A 17904-nucleotide genomic window follows, 5' to 3' on the forward strand; every position below is an offset into this window, starting at 1 on the left:
CTATTCTAGAACTAAAACAAAATCACCTTTGAATTTTCAATATTGCAAGAGACAACCTGTTTACTATTTTGTTCTGCCACCCTGATTAAATAAAAAATATTGTTAGGTCAAGACATCATATATATGATGTCTTATAGAGGTGACCTAAAAATAATTACGTATATACTCATTCATTAGCCTGTTCATTTATAAGCTGACCCCACAGTGGATAGATAAAAATAGCAAGAACTGTATATCCTTTCATAAGCCGACCCTATATTTCAGGGGTTGGCAAACTTTGGCTCCCGGCCCGTCAGGGTAAGCCACTGGCGGGTTGGGATGTTTTGTTTACTTGGAGCATCTTCAGGCATGGAGCCCCTCAGCTCCCTGTGGCTGCAGTTCGCCGTTCCCAGCCATTGGGAACCGCCACTTCCCGCAGCTCCCATTGGCTCGGAACGGCAAACCGCGGCCACAGGGAGCTGAGGGGCTCCATGCCTGAAGACGCTCCAAGCACACAAAACCACAATGTATTAGATCAGGAATCGGCAACCTTTGACACGCGGCCCGCCAGGGTAAGCACCCTTGTGGGCCGGGCCAGTTTGCTTACCTGCCGCGTCCGCAAGTTCGGCCGATCGCGGCTCCAGGCCAATGGGGGCAGCGGGAAGCGACGCGGGCCAAGGGATGTACTGGCCATCACTTCCTGCCGCCCCATTGGCCTGGAGCAGTGAACCGCAACCAGTGGGAGCCACGATTGGCCGAACCTGCAGACGCAGCAGGTAAACACACCGGCCCGGCCCGCCAGGGTGCTTACCCTGGCGGGCCACATGCCAAGGGCTGCTGATCCCTGTATTAGATATTCAATTCAATGATTCCATTGTGTTTAAAATCATCAAATTTTAGTGTAGACCCGTTTATAAGCCGACCCCCGCTCTTCGATGCATCACTTTTTTACCAGAAATATTCGGCTTATGAACGAGTATATACGGTAAATCATATATATTATATATAAAAAGCCCCAGCCTGGAAGGGATGTGAAAATTTATAACATGTTTTTAACAAAATTTATAACAAAATTTATAAAATTCTACAACAAAAGGGGTGTCTCTTAAATATTTCATGATTTTTAGAAAATTCCTCCAGTCTTGATGGTCTCAGAAATGTTACATGCTAAAAAGATTTCAATTCTTCCTACCAAAAGACTGCCTTAAAACATTATTTAAATTTGTTTTCTGCATTCATGCATCACCTTTGAAACATTAAATATTAAAAACCAACCCTACTTATAAAGTGGCTCTTAGAGGGGGAAATATAGGTTAAGCACAGGACTTCATTGGCACAAGCCAACACTAGTTACTATATTTGTTTTAAACATGATGTTTATTAAAACACCTGGGAAAGAGGGCATCTATTTTTGCCCCCAAAACGTTTTTGATTTGTTATTTAACTAAATGTTTGCACAGCTTTCCTCATAGCTACAAGTCCTTAATCCACAAGATGTCGGTTGAGGCAATAATTATATTAATCAATTGTAGACAGTCTAAGACAAAAACAAAGTTGTGGAGGCATTTGGAATTAACACGCTGTAAATCACTTCTGCACAACCCTTTGTTAGTGGAGTTATCAGGGGTGTTTGGGTTTTATTTTTGGCCTTTTAGTCATAATTTTCAAAGTAGTTGACACATTTCATATCACTCAATGCACTGAACCTTAATACAAAAGAACACCAGTTTGTCAAATGCAAGTGATTTGAGGATGCATATCAGTTAATCTTAAGTGCTTGTCACCAACAAAAACAGCCATGCTGGTGAGAGCAAAGGCATCTTAGGTGAGGAGAAGGCGTCTGTACCAGGATATTAGCATAGCATTTACAAGATCACCAAAATGCAGGGCCTAAACCAAGAAAACACGTCTCATATAATCCCCCCTGCCTGAAGGCCTCCAAACCTGTTGGGGCCTAGTGGATTCCTTCTACTCATTTTTCTGAGAACACAGGAATTGCAAACTTGAATAGACCACTGGTTCACCTCAGGTATCCCATCACCAACAGTGGGCAGTACCAGATGCTTCAGGAAGATAGTGTAGAAGACTCCATCCCTAATCCTGCAAAAACTATTAAGCACATGCTTAAAAATTACACACTATAAAGTATTCCCATTGACTTCCATGGGATTACTCTCAGAGCATAAAGTACATTACATGTTTAAGTCTCCACAGAATCGGAGCCAACATTCATGGCTTATGGGATAACCTGCCCAGAGGGCAAGTTTCTTCCCCACTCAGCACCTTACAGAATCAAGAGCCCTAGACGTTAAAAATTAATAAATAAATAAATAAATAAAAAGCATAAAGGAAGAATGCAAAGAGCCCAGCTACTTTCTAGAGCTGCCTGGTTTTAATTTACAAAGTATTAGGAAGGTACTGAATTACTTCAGTTTTCAATAGAAAGCACATAATCAATATTAGTCAGTAGAGATTCTGCAAAGGTACTTTCCACATCTCTTGCAAGTTTGACAAAGCTAAACAAACAGAAGTAACTATACTGCAAGAATCCAGTCTTCCAAAATCAGCCTCACGTTTTGAATCAAAATCAATGTTAATCATTATGAAACAGAAAAAAAAGTGTAATGTAGATAATTAGACTCCCGTATGTATATGTTCCTGAGGTTGGGAAGGAGAGAAAGGAGAAAAATGGGACTGAGAAAATGGAGAGTACCAAGAGAAAACTGTGAGGAAACTTCTCATTTATTTTGCATAACAATCACCTAAGTTACCTGTCAGTTTTCAGAGGAGTCTAAGTGACAACATCCTCTAGACTATTTTTTCCTCTTTCAACCCAGGAATGAGTTTTCCTAATAGTGGTTAGCTTAGTTAAACTAAAGGGCAGAGGTCGGGGGTTTTTTTGGTCCTAAAGCAATATAGTCAAGTCTCTGTCTGAAATATCTTTACCTACTATCATTACCATCAACTCCTAAGATTACTATAAATGAGAGTAATGTGTAATCTCAAAATCTTGTCTCTCTCACCAACAGAAGTTGGTCCAATAAAAAAAAATTGGCTTTAATCTAGCAACACAAGGTGGGTGAGGTTTTGTTTGTTTGTTTTACTTTTTACCCAATTTATTTTTTGCATTTGACAATATTTTGTCTATGGTAATTTTCACAGTCTCTCCTGATAATCAGTTTTCCCTGTTTGTGTAGGTCTTTCACATAGTGACAGGGAAAGAGAAGAATATTTTTAAGATACCGTAAAACATGGCTGTAAAACCACAAAAATGGCAGACAGACTCAGGGGCACAGGTAGTACCTGAAATTACTTAATTCATTTCTTTTAAACAGACAGACTTTGAGTTGTTGTTGTCCTTTTAACTATACTAAAGGGAGAAAGCTGAAGCTATGCTTAAAAAACATCAACTTTTTAAAAAGATGTGCGAAATTTTAGCCTCGAAGTTCTTAATTTGACAGGGCTGCAAATGATTCCAAGATTGCAATGATCTGAAACAACATTTCTTTCATGAGAAACCTTCTCCTACTTACCTGAACAATCCTTTTCTTCAAATAATAAATTCCACCATTCATTATAACAGGCCTTCAGCCTATTTACTCCTTGGAGACAGAACCCAGCAAGAGCCAAGGTTAACTAGCTCTCCTTACTGCACAGCATTTAAAAAAAATCTTAGGCCTTTGAAGGGTATGATTGGGGGTTACTGTGTGACTCTCTCCTTCCTGAAAAGATTTTTTCTCTTCACAACCCCGTGGAGGGCAAAATGGTAGGCAAAGGGAAAAAGAAAGGGGAAGGAAGGCTGTCCCGCTCCTTCCCAATCTGATGGTTATGTCTCTCTATTCTGTAATCTAGCGACTTCAAACACAGTTTAGGCTGGATGGCAGTGATTTTGGCAAGGAAAGAGGCACATCAATGATGACAAACTGCCTCAGTAGTTGCAGCTCTCCATCTTGGAAAACAGCACTCAAGGGATTGTACACTAAGCTTGGGAAGGGTACTTCAGAGCTGCGACAGTTCACACACATGCAGCCCTCTTTGCTTTAGAATGCCTGGTGATTAATAAGATACATTATATTACACTATAATTTAGAACCCACATAACTCTGTCATATCAAAAACAATTTTAAACGGAATCTTAAAAGGCACCTCTTCTTCCTAAACCTTGCTTAACTTCAGCTTTCTATTCTAAACTACTGATGCATTACAGCTGCTGAGCAAAGTTGAAAAACAATTAAAGATAGACCTGGAAAATTTCAACCTGGAATAATAAAATTTTAGGAGAGTTATAAGCAAGTGAAAAAGGGATTTTAGAATAGAAATGCTTAAGTAACCTACCTTAATTTTACTATAACAAACATAAAACAGTAGCTGTTGCTAGCATTCTGTGTTATAAAGCACACACACACACACACACACACACTTTGAGGGACTGGGTTTTTATTTGCCTCTATTTCATGGTAGGGTATCCTGGGATCTGTGCAGATGAGCCCTTATGCCCATGCAGTGCACCCTACTGAAATCAACGGGGCTTTGCGCAGGCATGTGGATCACCTTGTAGGATTGGAGCATTAGTGATCACTAGTTGTAGGACTGGGAGGAAGAGGAGACTTGCAACAAGAGGAAGCGTTTCAGGCATATAACACACAGAGTCCACCTGTGGGGTAAATAGAACTTTCGGGCAGATGCATTTCAGGCCTGAATCTAGGGGAAAGACACTAACTGATTTTAATAGACTTTGGATCAGTCCATTAATGAATAGCTTAGAAATGAAGAAATTGGGATTTAGATAAAATTCTGATTTGCCTGAAATAAATCAGATTGGAGTAAAATTACAAGTGTGTGTCTTTGGCAAATAGCACCTGTGTAAAGTAATCAGAACATGGAAGGGAGCCAGGCAAAGCCCTTCTTCCCTTGAAAGTATTTTGGGGAACTTCTATGACTTGTGTCATAAAGGAGGTCAGATTAGATGATCACAATGGTCCCTTCTGGCCTTGGAATCTATGAATCTATTAAATGCAGTCAGCATCTACCCTGTCGGGCTGATGGAGCACACACAGTTAACTTGACTTTCACTAATCTCAAGTAAGGTCACTGTCAATCTGACCACTATAATATATAAAATTTCCTTCAAAGGCTGTTCCTAGGAGATTTTTTTTTTTTTTGGTGGTTTTTATTTTTTTGGAAACAATTGTGTAATTAGATTGTTCAAATATAAAAATATAACCTTTCACCTTTCATGTGCAGCTAGCTGTGTCAGCTTCAGAACATGTGTTCTATTTTGCAAACATGTCGACATCTTGTGATAGATACTTTGACAAGAGCTGACGCTGCTTTTGAAAAAGTGATGTCTGCCCATTAGAATTTGTGACAATGCTAGAAAAAAAAACTTTACTAAAATAAAACAAAGCAAAAAGAAAGTAACATACACTCAAACCCTCCATACTTTAAAAACATGCATTTAATACCTTAGAACACAGCTTTAAATTCAACATTTCATTCATCCTCAATGATTCCAGGAACAACAATAATAAAAAAAAAAAAAAAAAGTCTGCCTCTTCTCCTTCAATCAATACCATCCCTTAAGAGTCTAAGCTTCAAAACATTCACATAAAATATTAGCTTTATATATTTGCAGTAGATAAACTGAACTAGCAAGGCAATCAATCAATTTTCAATTACTTTTGGCATCTTGATAAGATGATAGCACACATACTAACAATCAACAATAGTCGGCTAATAAGTCGGCTAATACCTTAAGGAAGTCAAGAGCCTCTAGAGGAGGTAGATGATTATCGTTAATTACAATCACAAATATGTATTTCCTTTTCTGTAGTAATGATGAACACATCCTACATGCAATCTGAGATGCGTCCACATAAGACAACGTGCTATAGTGTCTTTTTCCATGTTTCATATTCATCTTCTTATAACAGGAGGAGTTTTTGAAATGTATTTTTAAAATTTCAGGTGTATTGAGAGCAATAGCCTCATTTACTAATTGGTACATCATAATATTTTGCATCGCAATACAATTTTTCTATATTATGTTTTACTTACAACGTCAACCTTTTGGGTGATGTTTCCCTGGACATCAAGTAAATAAACCTTGCCATAATGTGTGCCGAGTGCCAAAAACTGTGATAAGAAAAAGAGAAAGAGACTGATTAAATAAATACATTGCAACTTTAAAAATCCCACCAGGTAAAGAACTCCAGGATATTCAGTAGATTAATTTTTTAACAGCAACCTAAAAGACATTATTCTATGGACGAAGCTTATTTTGGATGCACCTAAAGAATAAAACAGGGCTTGAAGCCCATATTATTGTGATCGTGCAAGTTAGCTGTCAGAATGAGTCATGGGAACCCTCATCTACTGACAACTAATGGTATGTCTGCACTCTGTACATATTGCCTGATGGACTGTGGCAGCAAATTAAAAATGCAGCGTGAAAGCAAGGGTAACACATGCTTGAAAATAAAGCTATGGAAATTATTAAGAAGCTATTTACTTTTAATTCTTCTTTGCCAATACAATAAATATTCAAAAACAAAGCTACCAACTCTTAGGCCCTTATTACACAGAATACCATAACATGGAAAGCTATTTAAAGATCTACTTAATATTATCCTGATTCTTTATTTTCTTTGACACTGTGCTATTTCGACATTTAATGATGCATGCATTCACCCGCCATTTTATACTATGATAGTCTAATTATGACAAATTATTTCTCAACAAATACACATAACAGAACTACACATTTATTTGATAGAAGTAAAAAGGCAAATGATTCCAGGAGACCCACAGTTAGTTGAACTGTGTGAACTAACCCTAAACAAACCAGCAGAAACTTCAGTACTACTTGATATATGACAGATGGTTTTTCTTTCTTTTTTTTTTTCTTTTTTTTTTTTTTTTTCTACTTAGCATTACTCAAATGGCCTAGGCTCCTAAATTCTCTGTATTTCTCTGCATGTGAGCATGCTTCATTGCAACCAATAATGAAATGCTCAAATTTACAAGCACTACTAAGCGTGTCAGTCAAGCAGCACAATCTTTAAAAAATAACCTTACAGAAAGTCAAGGTTTAAAAGGATTTATCAAAATGGAATTGCTTAAAATGAAATTTCAGTTCAGGCACTTAAAATATGAAGCTACATTAAAGAGGAGTAAAAAAAAAGGGAAAGAAGGGGTTCATTAGAAATTCATCCCCTGCAATGCCTTTCACTCCTGCAAGGTTGCCTTTTTTCAGGAAGAAAAAAGTCCCCCGGGTAAAAAAATCAATACTGGTTAATAAAACATCAGGTGTGCAGACATAACTAGGTATGACTATTCCACTGCACAGGCCTGCTTGAATGCACCAGGTGCCAGGACGATTAGTCATCCAGTGCAGACAGAGAGCCTGGTGAAAATATGATGCTATAGCATTGAAAGAAAAAATAATTCCGGGGAGAAATTAGTCTGACTATATAAGCCAGAATTTGGGACTCCCAACAAAGTCAAATTGTTCTAATCAGAAGTACGTGTATAATAGGACTATAATGTCATTTATGCCAACTCTTTCGTATGGTTTTCCTTAACGCCCCTCCGCCCCCCGAAAAAAAAAAAAAAAAAGCTTACACTCTACCTTTGCTTTTAGGCTCTCTGTTGTAACAGACCAATTCCCAAAAGACCAATCCTCTAGCTTCTAATAATATTGATCCTTCTCATAAATAGTGTAGAAATCTAAGAGTGTTTGGATACTTAAAACAGCCTTACTGTAGTGTCACTCTTTGCGACCCTATAGTTAAGGTTGGTATTCTGGAAATTTCCATATATAAAATTCTATTTAATCAGTTGGGTTTAAAAATTCACTTAAGACTGAAAAAAGATCCCAGACTAGGAGGAGTTTCTTTCCAATTTTCAAAACATCTGTTTGATTTTAAGTCTTTAATGTTTAAAAGAGAGACTCACAGTTTTTTGTTCATACAGTTAAATTTAAAATTTAACAAATTTAAAACATGAACTTTCACTACCCTAAAAAGTGCCTCTTGAGCAGCTGCGCCAGTATTCTGAATAAAGAAACACTCAGCACAAGTCTTAATCTTGAATGTATAACAAAACAACATATCACAGACACCCCAATGGTAGCTGCTTTGCAGCCATTATGGTCTGCCAGAAAATTATAACTAAAAAAATATATATATATATACTATATTAAAAAATGTAATATATACAGTTGTAACACCTTTTTGATAGGAGTCATTAAAGTCATATACTTTCAAATGTACTTGTCTTTAATATTTTATAATTTAATATTAAAAGCAAGTAAATTCAGAAAAAGAAAAAAATTGTTTAGTTGATGGACAGAGTTACAAAAATCATAGCTGAAGTTGCCACTCCATCTTCTCACAAAACTGTACTTTTATTCCCATCAATGCAAGCCCTTCTATCTTCAGTGTTCTTTTGCTCCTGCGTCTTTTAGACTAATGTTAGTACAGGTTTTGAGTCGCATCCCTTGGTCTGAATGTACTGAGCCTAGTTTGCTTGTAAAGGATCAGGAATAAATGTATTTTAATTACTTTCCGGTTAATTAACAAAATCTCAGTTGTCTTCCACAGATGAATACCCTCTCCCATGAAATCAGCCCCTGGCAGGATTGAGTTTGTTTGGAATGATTCAAAAGATGCTGAGTTCTTTACTTGATAAAGTTGGGACTGCATCTTGATCCTAGCCCATGATAAGTTTTTTAATTAGAACTAAATCTCACAGTAGCTCATATAAACATTCCACCTTACAAAATATGGAATTCTTACCTCTTACCCCATGGGGCGGGGGGGAGGGAAGCAAGCATTGTCCAACAAGAGGTTACTATTAAGTCAGCTCAGCTTGCACTTTACTTAGCTGAGACAATCTTCAGATTTGTCAGTTCCTTAACCAAAATCTCTAACTTTTTTGATAAAGATAACATATAAACAGACAGATATTTTAAAAACAAGCAAACAGTTAGTTCATATCCCCACCCAGAAAAAAGAAAAAGGTACCTTTTCATGCACGGTCATGCAACTGGCTGCATCTTTTTGGAGAATTTCAGTCACTCCATTAGAAAGCCTTTCATACTTCAGCTTGGGTTCTTCTTCACTCTCATCTTCCTATGTTATTAAGAGTTTGGGGAAGAGGGAGGGGAAAAGGAGGGTTTTTTTAAGTTTAATTTAAATACCAAATACTCAAAGACTCCCCAAATACTATCACACAGCAACAGCCATAAATGGTTCTCTATGATCTCTCAACAACAGCCACTATACTTAACATTCCAATTACTGGTACCAGAGATCTGGGTGCAACTAAATACAATACTGTAAATAAGTAAATTGATACAGTTAAACTGTAAGAGGCACTTAGTTGATTTGTAACAAGCAGGAAAAATGTACATGGGTACTTTGTTAAATAATGTTACTCATTCCCAATTAAGAAAAAAATAAAGTATGGATATGGCAAAGTTGGTGATAACAACAACAAAAAAGTATGCAGCTGTAGCCACTTTTAGCTCCGAGTTGAAGCATGCACATTACAAGAAACTTGAAGACCTTTACAAGATGCTGCACCTCGGTAGGAAGGACAGACACAAAATGCTGTGAATAAAAATAAAAATATCTACTAGAAATGTGTTACCTGTATAAGACATGTCAATGGGTTTTATGTTCAAACAAACAAAAAGTAGAAATGTTGCTGCAAAACTGTTCGAGAAAAAGATCTGGACACAGTAACCTTCATATGGATAAACTGATCTAGCACGTTTCTAGTACTTCAAACCTACCCTGTTGTTACCCTTTAAACAAACTATGTAGTCATCCAATCAGCATTCAGGACTGAGGAAAGGTACATAAAAGTGACACAAAGTTAATGGTTAGATATGAGAGAGAGAGCTAGCTGATCAAAACAAACAGTCAATCTAGTTGTGTACCTTCTATAAATGAATGCTCAAGGTTCAATACAGTATTTGGGTGTTTATACCAAAATGCCCTACTGCAGTTTTATTTATATTTTGCAAATGGATACATTTTATATTTAATAGCTTCATTTGATATTATATATTCCAAAGCATCCTTACTATGAAGTAGTATATCTACAATGACATCCCCCTATTCTCAATTAGAATGAGAACACCACTATCAAAAGTAAGAGTTTAGTGTATACATACTGGATATAGTATTCTTTTTCACTTTCTGTCCTAAAAAAGATGTGTATCATTGCAGTGCACTGTTAAAACAACTCCGGTGTTCCACCCCACTGATGGGTGAAATGATTCTAATACTGACTTCAAAAAGGGGCGTAGGAGGTTCAATTAATATTCATAAAGCATAATGAGAGCCTCAGACAAAAGGTGCTATAGATGTGCTGTTTTTTCATGTCTAATGAGTATAAAGGCTATATAACTCCCAATGGAGAAACAAAAAAACCCAATAGTATTTCATTTAAGCCTTTCATCAAGTAAAAACAAACTAGTCTTTTGCTATATTAAAAGCCAATATGATTACTTAAAATACTAAACTACTGAGACTGTTTAAACTATTATCTCCCATGTTATCATGATATATGTTCTTTTCCAGAAAACACAATAAAAATATGAAACTATGATAGAAATTCAATATTTCATACCACCAACTTACTGAATACATGCTAGAATAAAAGGTTCTTTTAAAATTTGTTCGAGAGTTTTATTGCTGCATACAAAAGGAATTAATATAGGGATGTCAACAACCATGACATAGTTGTCTGAAGTGAAATGTCAAAATGTCCAGCAAGAAACAATTTTATTCAGTAAATCCAACACTGAACAAAGTTGTTACCAGTCAGAATGACAATGTCAAATTAGAGTGCTGTACATAAAAGTCAGCTAAGTTACCTGTGCTTCCAAATCCTTAACAGATGAAAATTGTAAAAAGCATGAAAAAGTAGTGCTTTTTATTTATATATTTTACAACAATTAATACATTACTGTATTTCTTACAGCATTACAAAGACTACACTTGAAATGCATCAGTGATCTGACATAAATATGTGAAGTAAAAATTCAATTCTAGGCAAACAGTCTTTGTAATAAGATTCCACATGTTGCTGAAGTCTGGACATCATATGTGCAACCAATGTGAAAAGTTAATTCTAGTCTCTCGAGTATTTTGCATAAAAGCATTCACCCACGGGCCGTTAGAGAGTGTTACTGTAAATAAGTTTTGCCTGTCTTATTTATGAGTGGAAACTAAATAATTTTTCCTGCACATGCATATAAAAATATATATACTTTCAAAACTCAGTGTACTGAAGCATTCTGCCAGGCTTCAAGAAAATGTATATAAAATGAAAACTTCAAATATTAGCCACAATGATGTACCCACTTCATGCTTTTCTGATAGGTATCTTTTATGTAAAGTAAAAGTCAGGCAAAAGGTGAATTTGAGAAATTTCTGCCTCATTGTAAAAAAAGGAAATGAAAAATGATTTGTAAAAAAATACAAGTTTACTCTATTGCCACAGACTATCACATTCTAAATGAGAGAGAAAATGTCAAACACATTTAATGTACTTGAGCTTAACATCTTACAAATATTTTCTTATCAGGAAAAGCTTTTATGCAGCCTGAACTTCTAAGGTAAACACAAGCCAGCATTAATAAAAAGCAAATCAATAATTTTTGTTAAATTTTAATAATCCTGCAAACCTACAAATAAAACCATCAGCAGCCTGAGTTGAGATGACAGTTAGCTGCGTTTCTATGACAACCTGGTGGAATAGTACAAGTCCTGACTTGCAGCAAAGCTAAGATATGAACAGAGTGACATTTACCCCATACAAGAAAACTCAGCTTTACAAAAAAAAAAAAAAAAAAATCAATTTCTCAACTAACATGGATTTTTACTAAGTGTATGGCACTTTTAATTAAAAGACAAGTCCTTTAAACCATCCTAGGACTCTCAAACATTTGCAAATAAATTTTATATTACTGTTACTTGTAGTATAGCTTAACATGTTTTTCATATTTTTGTTACCCAGAGAACTAATGCTTCATAACACTTAGAGTTTTGATTTTTTTGTCAAATATATTTGTTTAGTATTATTCAAACAGCACTTGAAAATATCCAAAGTTAGAAGGTTAAAAAAAAAAAGTACTATACAGAAAATTTTTGAAGCTCTCTGCAATGAGATATTTAAATCTTGGTTGAAAACAGACAAACTGTAGCATGGCTGTTCCAGCTTTTTTTAACTAATTAACAATTTGTAAACCACAGGGAACACCATTTTAAAAATTATTTTCCATTGGTGTTTCTGCTGTTCTGTTTCCCTTAGATTTTCTAATTCCGAGAATGAAAACACCCAGTATATGCTATAAAGATCTTTTCCAGTTACCTTAGAATATTTCCTACTGAAAGCCATACACAAAACTAACACAATTAACTAATAAGATCAAAAGAACTTCTGTTTAGAGCTGTATCCTCTGTTAATATGGAGCTCCTTAAGTGAAATGGGAAGATGCTCCTCTTTCCATTCTTCAAATCTGTCTGTATATAGTGGACTACCAACTCTTCAAGAGCCAAACAATATAATAGACTACAGAGAGCTAAAAAGGTGGCAGTAAGTCTTAAAAAGGCCAGTTTAGTTAGAGGAAGACATCACTCGGATTTCTCAATACTAGGTTCATAACCTAACTCTCTTGAGATATTCTGAATCAGTCTTTCCCAGCTTTGCCTACAAGAAGGACTGCAGTAGAACCCAATATACAGTGAAAACTGACATAAGGACCTTACAAAGATGGTCTCAAGAGAGACTCTGTGGGCAGTTTCTTGAGTTACTACATTAGTGTATATTCATTCCTGCAGCATAGGGTTTGCCCACAGGATAGTCTGTCACATGGACTATATGCTCTACTGGTTATGGATACTCTAATTGTGTTATGGACACTGACAATGAAGTGCCATCCTTCCTGCATAATTTGTCATTATGAGTTTCAAAGCCTACCTAGTATGTTGCAAATAAAGCCTTTCATGGAAATAAACTTAATCAACATCCTTTGTCTTTAGCTTTTAATGGATGCCAACGAATACAGTGGCCCTTACAGTTCGAGGCCCTGATCCAGCAATGCATTTAAACACATGCATTACTAAGCACACAACTCAGCTCACTGAAGTGACTACAATGTGACAATGCACATGCTTAAAGTTACTTACTGAAAGGCTTTGCTGCGATACACACTTTTTAGCAGGGCACCTCAGACCAGGAAAAAGTAATTTCTCACAACCAACTCTCACCAGACTATCTTTCAGATAACTTCCGATTTCACAACATGTGAATGAGAAACTTCAGTAAAATGCCATGTTTCAAGCTAGACAGGAGTCAACCAAAAGATGATTTCATACAGAACATTTGATTAATTAATGCTTAAAGAATATGAAGGAAGAGTTAGGCATTGCAATCCTATTAAAACCAAAAAGAAGACATCTGTAGAGAAGTTTGGGACTTTTAAAATAGTGATCACTGTACCACAGAGAAAAGAAATTGGAGCTAGCTGGGTGTTTTATTGACAGGGTTTGTGCTACACTTCTGGCGATACTAGTTTAGGAGCTGCACCAAGATTCTAAGTGAAGCCAATGGAGAATTACCACCTCCAATTATTCTCCCCACTTGTTCTCAGTCTAGCATAAAGGTTCAGAGAGCTTCTTATGGTTATGCAGAGTGCATAAAACATACCCTTTGTGAGCTGGCTCACAGTAGTTTCACTTGTCACAAGAATTCTTCAACAGATAAAGAAAGATTACAAGACTTCTGTACTTTTACATAGTATCCAGGGAGAATTACTTGTCTTCCTCTCTATATGTAAGTACAAAGTTCATCTACACATATCTAACAGAATTCAGTTATCTAGGCAATCCATTACTTTTTGGTCAGCTCAAGGCCCCATATCAGGCATGTTAATTTGAGTGGTCACCAACATATAAATAATTTCTGTATGCTCACTTCTAGGGACATTATGCATTAGTTAAGTTTGCGTGAGTCTTTGAAAAAAATTCCCACAGCTGATTTGGAAGGAGTAGGGTCCTATAATCACATGTACCACTTCTAAGAGCAACATTCATAGGAATTTGGATACCAGCTCTGCCAACAGTATTAAGAGCACAGCTCTAGCCAAGGCGGGATAGGCCTGCAAAACAGTGTTTTACCCCGAAAATTTAAAGGATTCCCGGCCACCACAAAATGTGGCAGCAAACTCAGAGCTGGACAAAGGATTGTACACATATCACCACTACATATGGGTATCTATCAGATTTGAAGATGCTGGAGTACATGTCTTGACCATGTGCACAGAGGGCGTCAGTACCAGAACTGAAATGACTCCATTGCTCTCAGTCCACGAGACCATGCTGTATCTCAGACCATTGTGTGTATACTCCTTATGGCCGAAGGTCACGCTGGCCAGTCAGCACAGGACGTGGCTCAGCCACAGTCCTGACACACCCACATGTAGTGGTGATAAGACTCTAATGTGAACTGTTGACATTTGGCAATGAAAGAATCCATCAGGAGCTATTTCCCACGTGCCTCACTATGAGGCATGTTAGACTGGTTCCCACACCCAAGAACAGAAGAGGTAGTTGCAATGTGCAGCGGCAGTCAAAAAAGCAAACGATGTTAGGAATCATTAAGAAAGGGATAGATAATAAGACAGAAAATATCATATTGCCTCTATATAAATCCATGGTACGCCCACATCTTGAATACTGCGTGCAGATGTGATTGCCCCATCTCAAAAAAAGATATATTGGAATTGGAAAAGCTTCAGAAAAGGGCAACAAAAATGATTAGGGCTATGGAATGGCTTAAGTATGAGGAGAGATTAATAAAACTGGGACTTTTCAGCTTGGAAAAGAGACAATTAAGGGGGGGGGATCTGATTGAGGTCTATAAAATCATGACTGGTCTGGAGAAAGTAAATAAGGAAGTGTTATTTACTCCTTCTTAAAACATAAGAACTAGGGGTCACCAAATGAAATTAATAGGCAGCAGGTTTAAAACAAACAAAAGCAAGTATTTCTCCAGGGTGAAAGAAATATTAAATTCTTACCACTACTGGGGCTGGCTCCGGGCTTGGGAAGGGCAGGGCTCTGGGCTTGGGAAGGGGCAGGGCCTCGGGCGGAAGGGGCGGAGCTGGGGGGGGGTCAGCCTCCCCCAGCCAGCCTATCCGTGCTGTCTGGCCCCCGCCACCAATTTAAAAGATCCAAAGGCTCTGGCCACCACAGTAGCAGCTGGGAGCCCTGGGCCCTTTTAAATCACTGGCCCTGGGGCAGCTGCCCCTTTTACCCTCCTTTGTCGGTGGCCGGGGAGACGGCAAAAGAGGCAATGATGTTAAAGCGCTGCAGGGGTGCTTTAACGTCGTTGCCCCTTTTGCCTCCCCTGTCAGCGGCCCTGCCAGTAGGGTCCTTACTGGCAGGGCCGCCGACAGGTGGGGGAAGGAGGGAAGGGGCAGCAACGTTAAAGTGCTGCCGCAGCAGTGCTTTAACCTGGGCTACGTACGGGACAGTACCGGCTTCTTACCGGTACATCCTTTCACCCCTGGTATTTCTTCACAAAACGCACAGTTAACCTGTGGAACTCTTTGCCAGAGGAAGTTGTGAAGGCCAAGACTATCGTCTGTCCTGTTCTCTGCTTCTGAAGGGTGAAGCTGTGTTGTCAGGATTAGGATCATAATTTGTCAATTTTTCTCAATGCACTCAGAGATATATTACTATGATATACACATATAAAATAATTGGACAGGAAAGAGAGACATTTAGTAGCCTTTCATGTTCAGAACCCTAATTTGCTGGAGAGCCAAGCAACAAAATGGAATAAGCTCTAAAGTAAGCTATTCTATTGCTGATCCAGTTGAAAGTAAAATGTTGAGAGGTAGTGGAGGACCAGCCTGCAGATATATCAGTGTTAGAGAACCACTGGCAAGATAGTGTGAAGAAATGTACTCTACTTCCCCAGTTATACCTACTCCACAGGCAAAGAAAGGAAAACTTTCTCTCTCTCTCCAGGGCTGACAACATAGCATCTTTTTCCATGTGGACTAAGCGAGTTAAAAATGAAATTGAAATAAATATTAAAAACCCTTGCAAGCTTCTAACCTTAGAAGAATACATTTGTATTAATATGGCTATTGCTATACAATAGAATGGAGGTGCTCAGATTGAGGTTACCAACTCATGAAGTTACACTTGTATTTTATGCTGCCAAAAATATTGACCTCTATAGTTTTATGGTGAAAATACACTGCTTTTCTGAGTAAGGACATGAAGCGAATCAACTCCTGTGCAACCCCAGTATGGTTCTTCATAAGCCAAATCACCAAAAACATGCTGATCTTTGGCAAATATGGATCAGGCTGTCAGGAAAATTGGTGTGAGAAATCTTTTCTTCTTTCTTTTCTTCTGATGGATTTTCTGCTGAGGATTTATTTAATCCTTTGGCTTCTTTGGGAAAATTGTAGGTATACTAAAGCAAGGAATTACAATGATATGGCTGCCCATGAATAAATATTAAGATGGTTGCATTCCAAGGATGAAATAATATACAGAAGAAAGGAAAAGCACACAGCATTTTATTTCTTTTCAGGACTGCCATGGTATAAAGAAAGTCTCACAATATGTGTGGCGCACCAATTCCAGATTCACCCCTACAAGTCTAGACATAAGCCAAGCTGTGAAGCAGAAGTACAGAAGACATACTGCACATGAACAATCCTCATAAGTGACATGTAAAAAAATATAGTCCACAAAAGTATTTGGTTTCACTTCAGCTGTCTATTTGTTTTTTCTCACTTGAAGTTTTGTGTACACCAAACCATTGGGAATTATAAAACCACTTCAACCGCATACAATAATCCTAGTCACTCTAATTACATAAGAGCAACATAAGATGGCTTGATATGCATCCGAAGAAGTGGGCTGTAGTCCACGAAAGCTTATGCTCTAATAAATTTGTTAGTCTCTAAGGTGCCACAAGTACTCCTGTTCTTCTTTTTGCGGATACAGACTAACACGGCTGTTACTCTGAAACTTGTTGTATTTTTGATATCCCAGACAAGTTCCAATAGGGAAGGAAAAGCCTAAGACAAGTCAAATCTGAATGAAACTACATCTTTCCACTTGTATTTCCCTTTGCTGAGTAAGGAATTTCAACAGAACCATTTGTTTCCCTTATGAACACTACTCGGGCACTAACTGTTGCCATCTTGTGATCTACTGCATATGAATACCCTACAGTGCAATTTTGGGAACAGTCATTTTTGAAGTTTCTTTTATCAACTCGCTGAAATGTGAAACTGGTTAGGAAATTATTGAATAAGAAAATTCAGTGTTGCTTCATCCACATCAATGAATTAGTGTTTTGGGAAGGCCACATCTGCACACACTGTTGACACAGTAGCTTTTCAATTGCATTTAATTTATGTAACGTGCAAGGCAGTATTTTTACCTTTTATATATTCCAAAACACACACTGACAGGAGAACTGGAACTTCTGTTTAATATTAATAGCTCATTAAATGAAGTATCTAATTTTCACACAAGAACAGCAGATATTAGAAGAATATAGTAGTAAAACCAGTAACCCATTTTTCTTGGAAGTCAATCCTATAACGATGCATATTATAATCTTAGTCACTGCAAACTTGTTTTTAAAATTAATGTATGGAAACATTTCATTTAAACTTCAATACATTATTTACAATGCTCATCCCACTGACTCAAATTGATAAATTATTTGCATGATACATTTTCTCATTAACAGAGTTGGTTTTTTTATTGCATACCTTCCCTTTCTCCGCACCCTATTTAAAAGGCTGGTTTCACTTTAGGTATGCAGGAAGAAGTGAGCTCTCTCTGGCTAGTGAGCATGTGAGAGAGAGAA

The 17904-nt window shown here is 37.3% G+C and overlaps 1 protein-coding gene across 1 annotated transcript in view; it reads right to left on the reverse strand.

Annotated features, from left to right (window-relative positions):
• Positions 1-17904, reverse strand: part of VPS41 (VPS41 subunit of HOPS complex) — a gene marked incomplete in the record, with an annotated part of 141700 nt that overhangs the window by 110627 nt on the left and 13169 nt on the right. Inside the window, 3 exon segments of the mRNA XM_034761231.1 lie at positions 6037-6114; positions 9006-9113; positions 9549-9593. Coding sequence (XP_034617122.1) covers positions 6037-6114; positions 9006-9113; positions 9549-9593 — 231 coding nt within the window.

Source organism: Trachemys scripta, chromosome 2 (assembly GCF_013100865.1).
Source record: "Trachemys scripta elegans isolate TJP31775 chromosome 2, CAS_Tse_1.0, whole genome shotgun sequence".
Classification (NCBI taxonomy): domain Eukaryota; kingdom Metazoa; phylum Chordata; order Testudines; family Emydidae; genus Trachemys; species Trachemys scripta.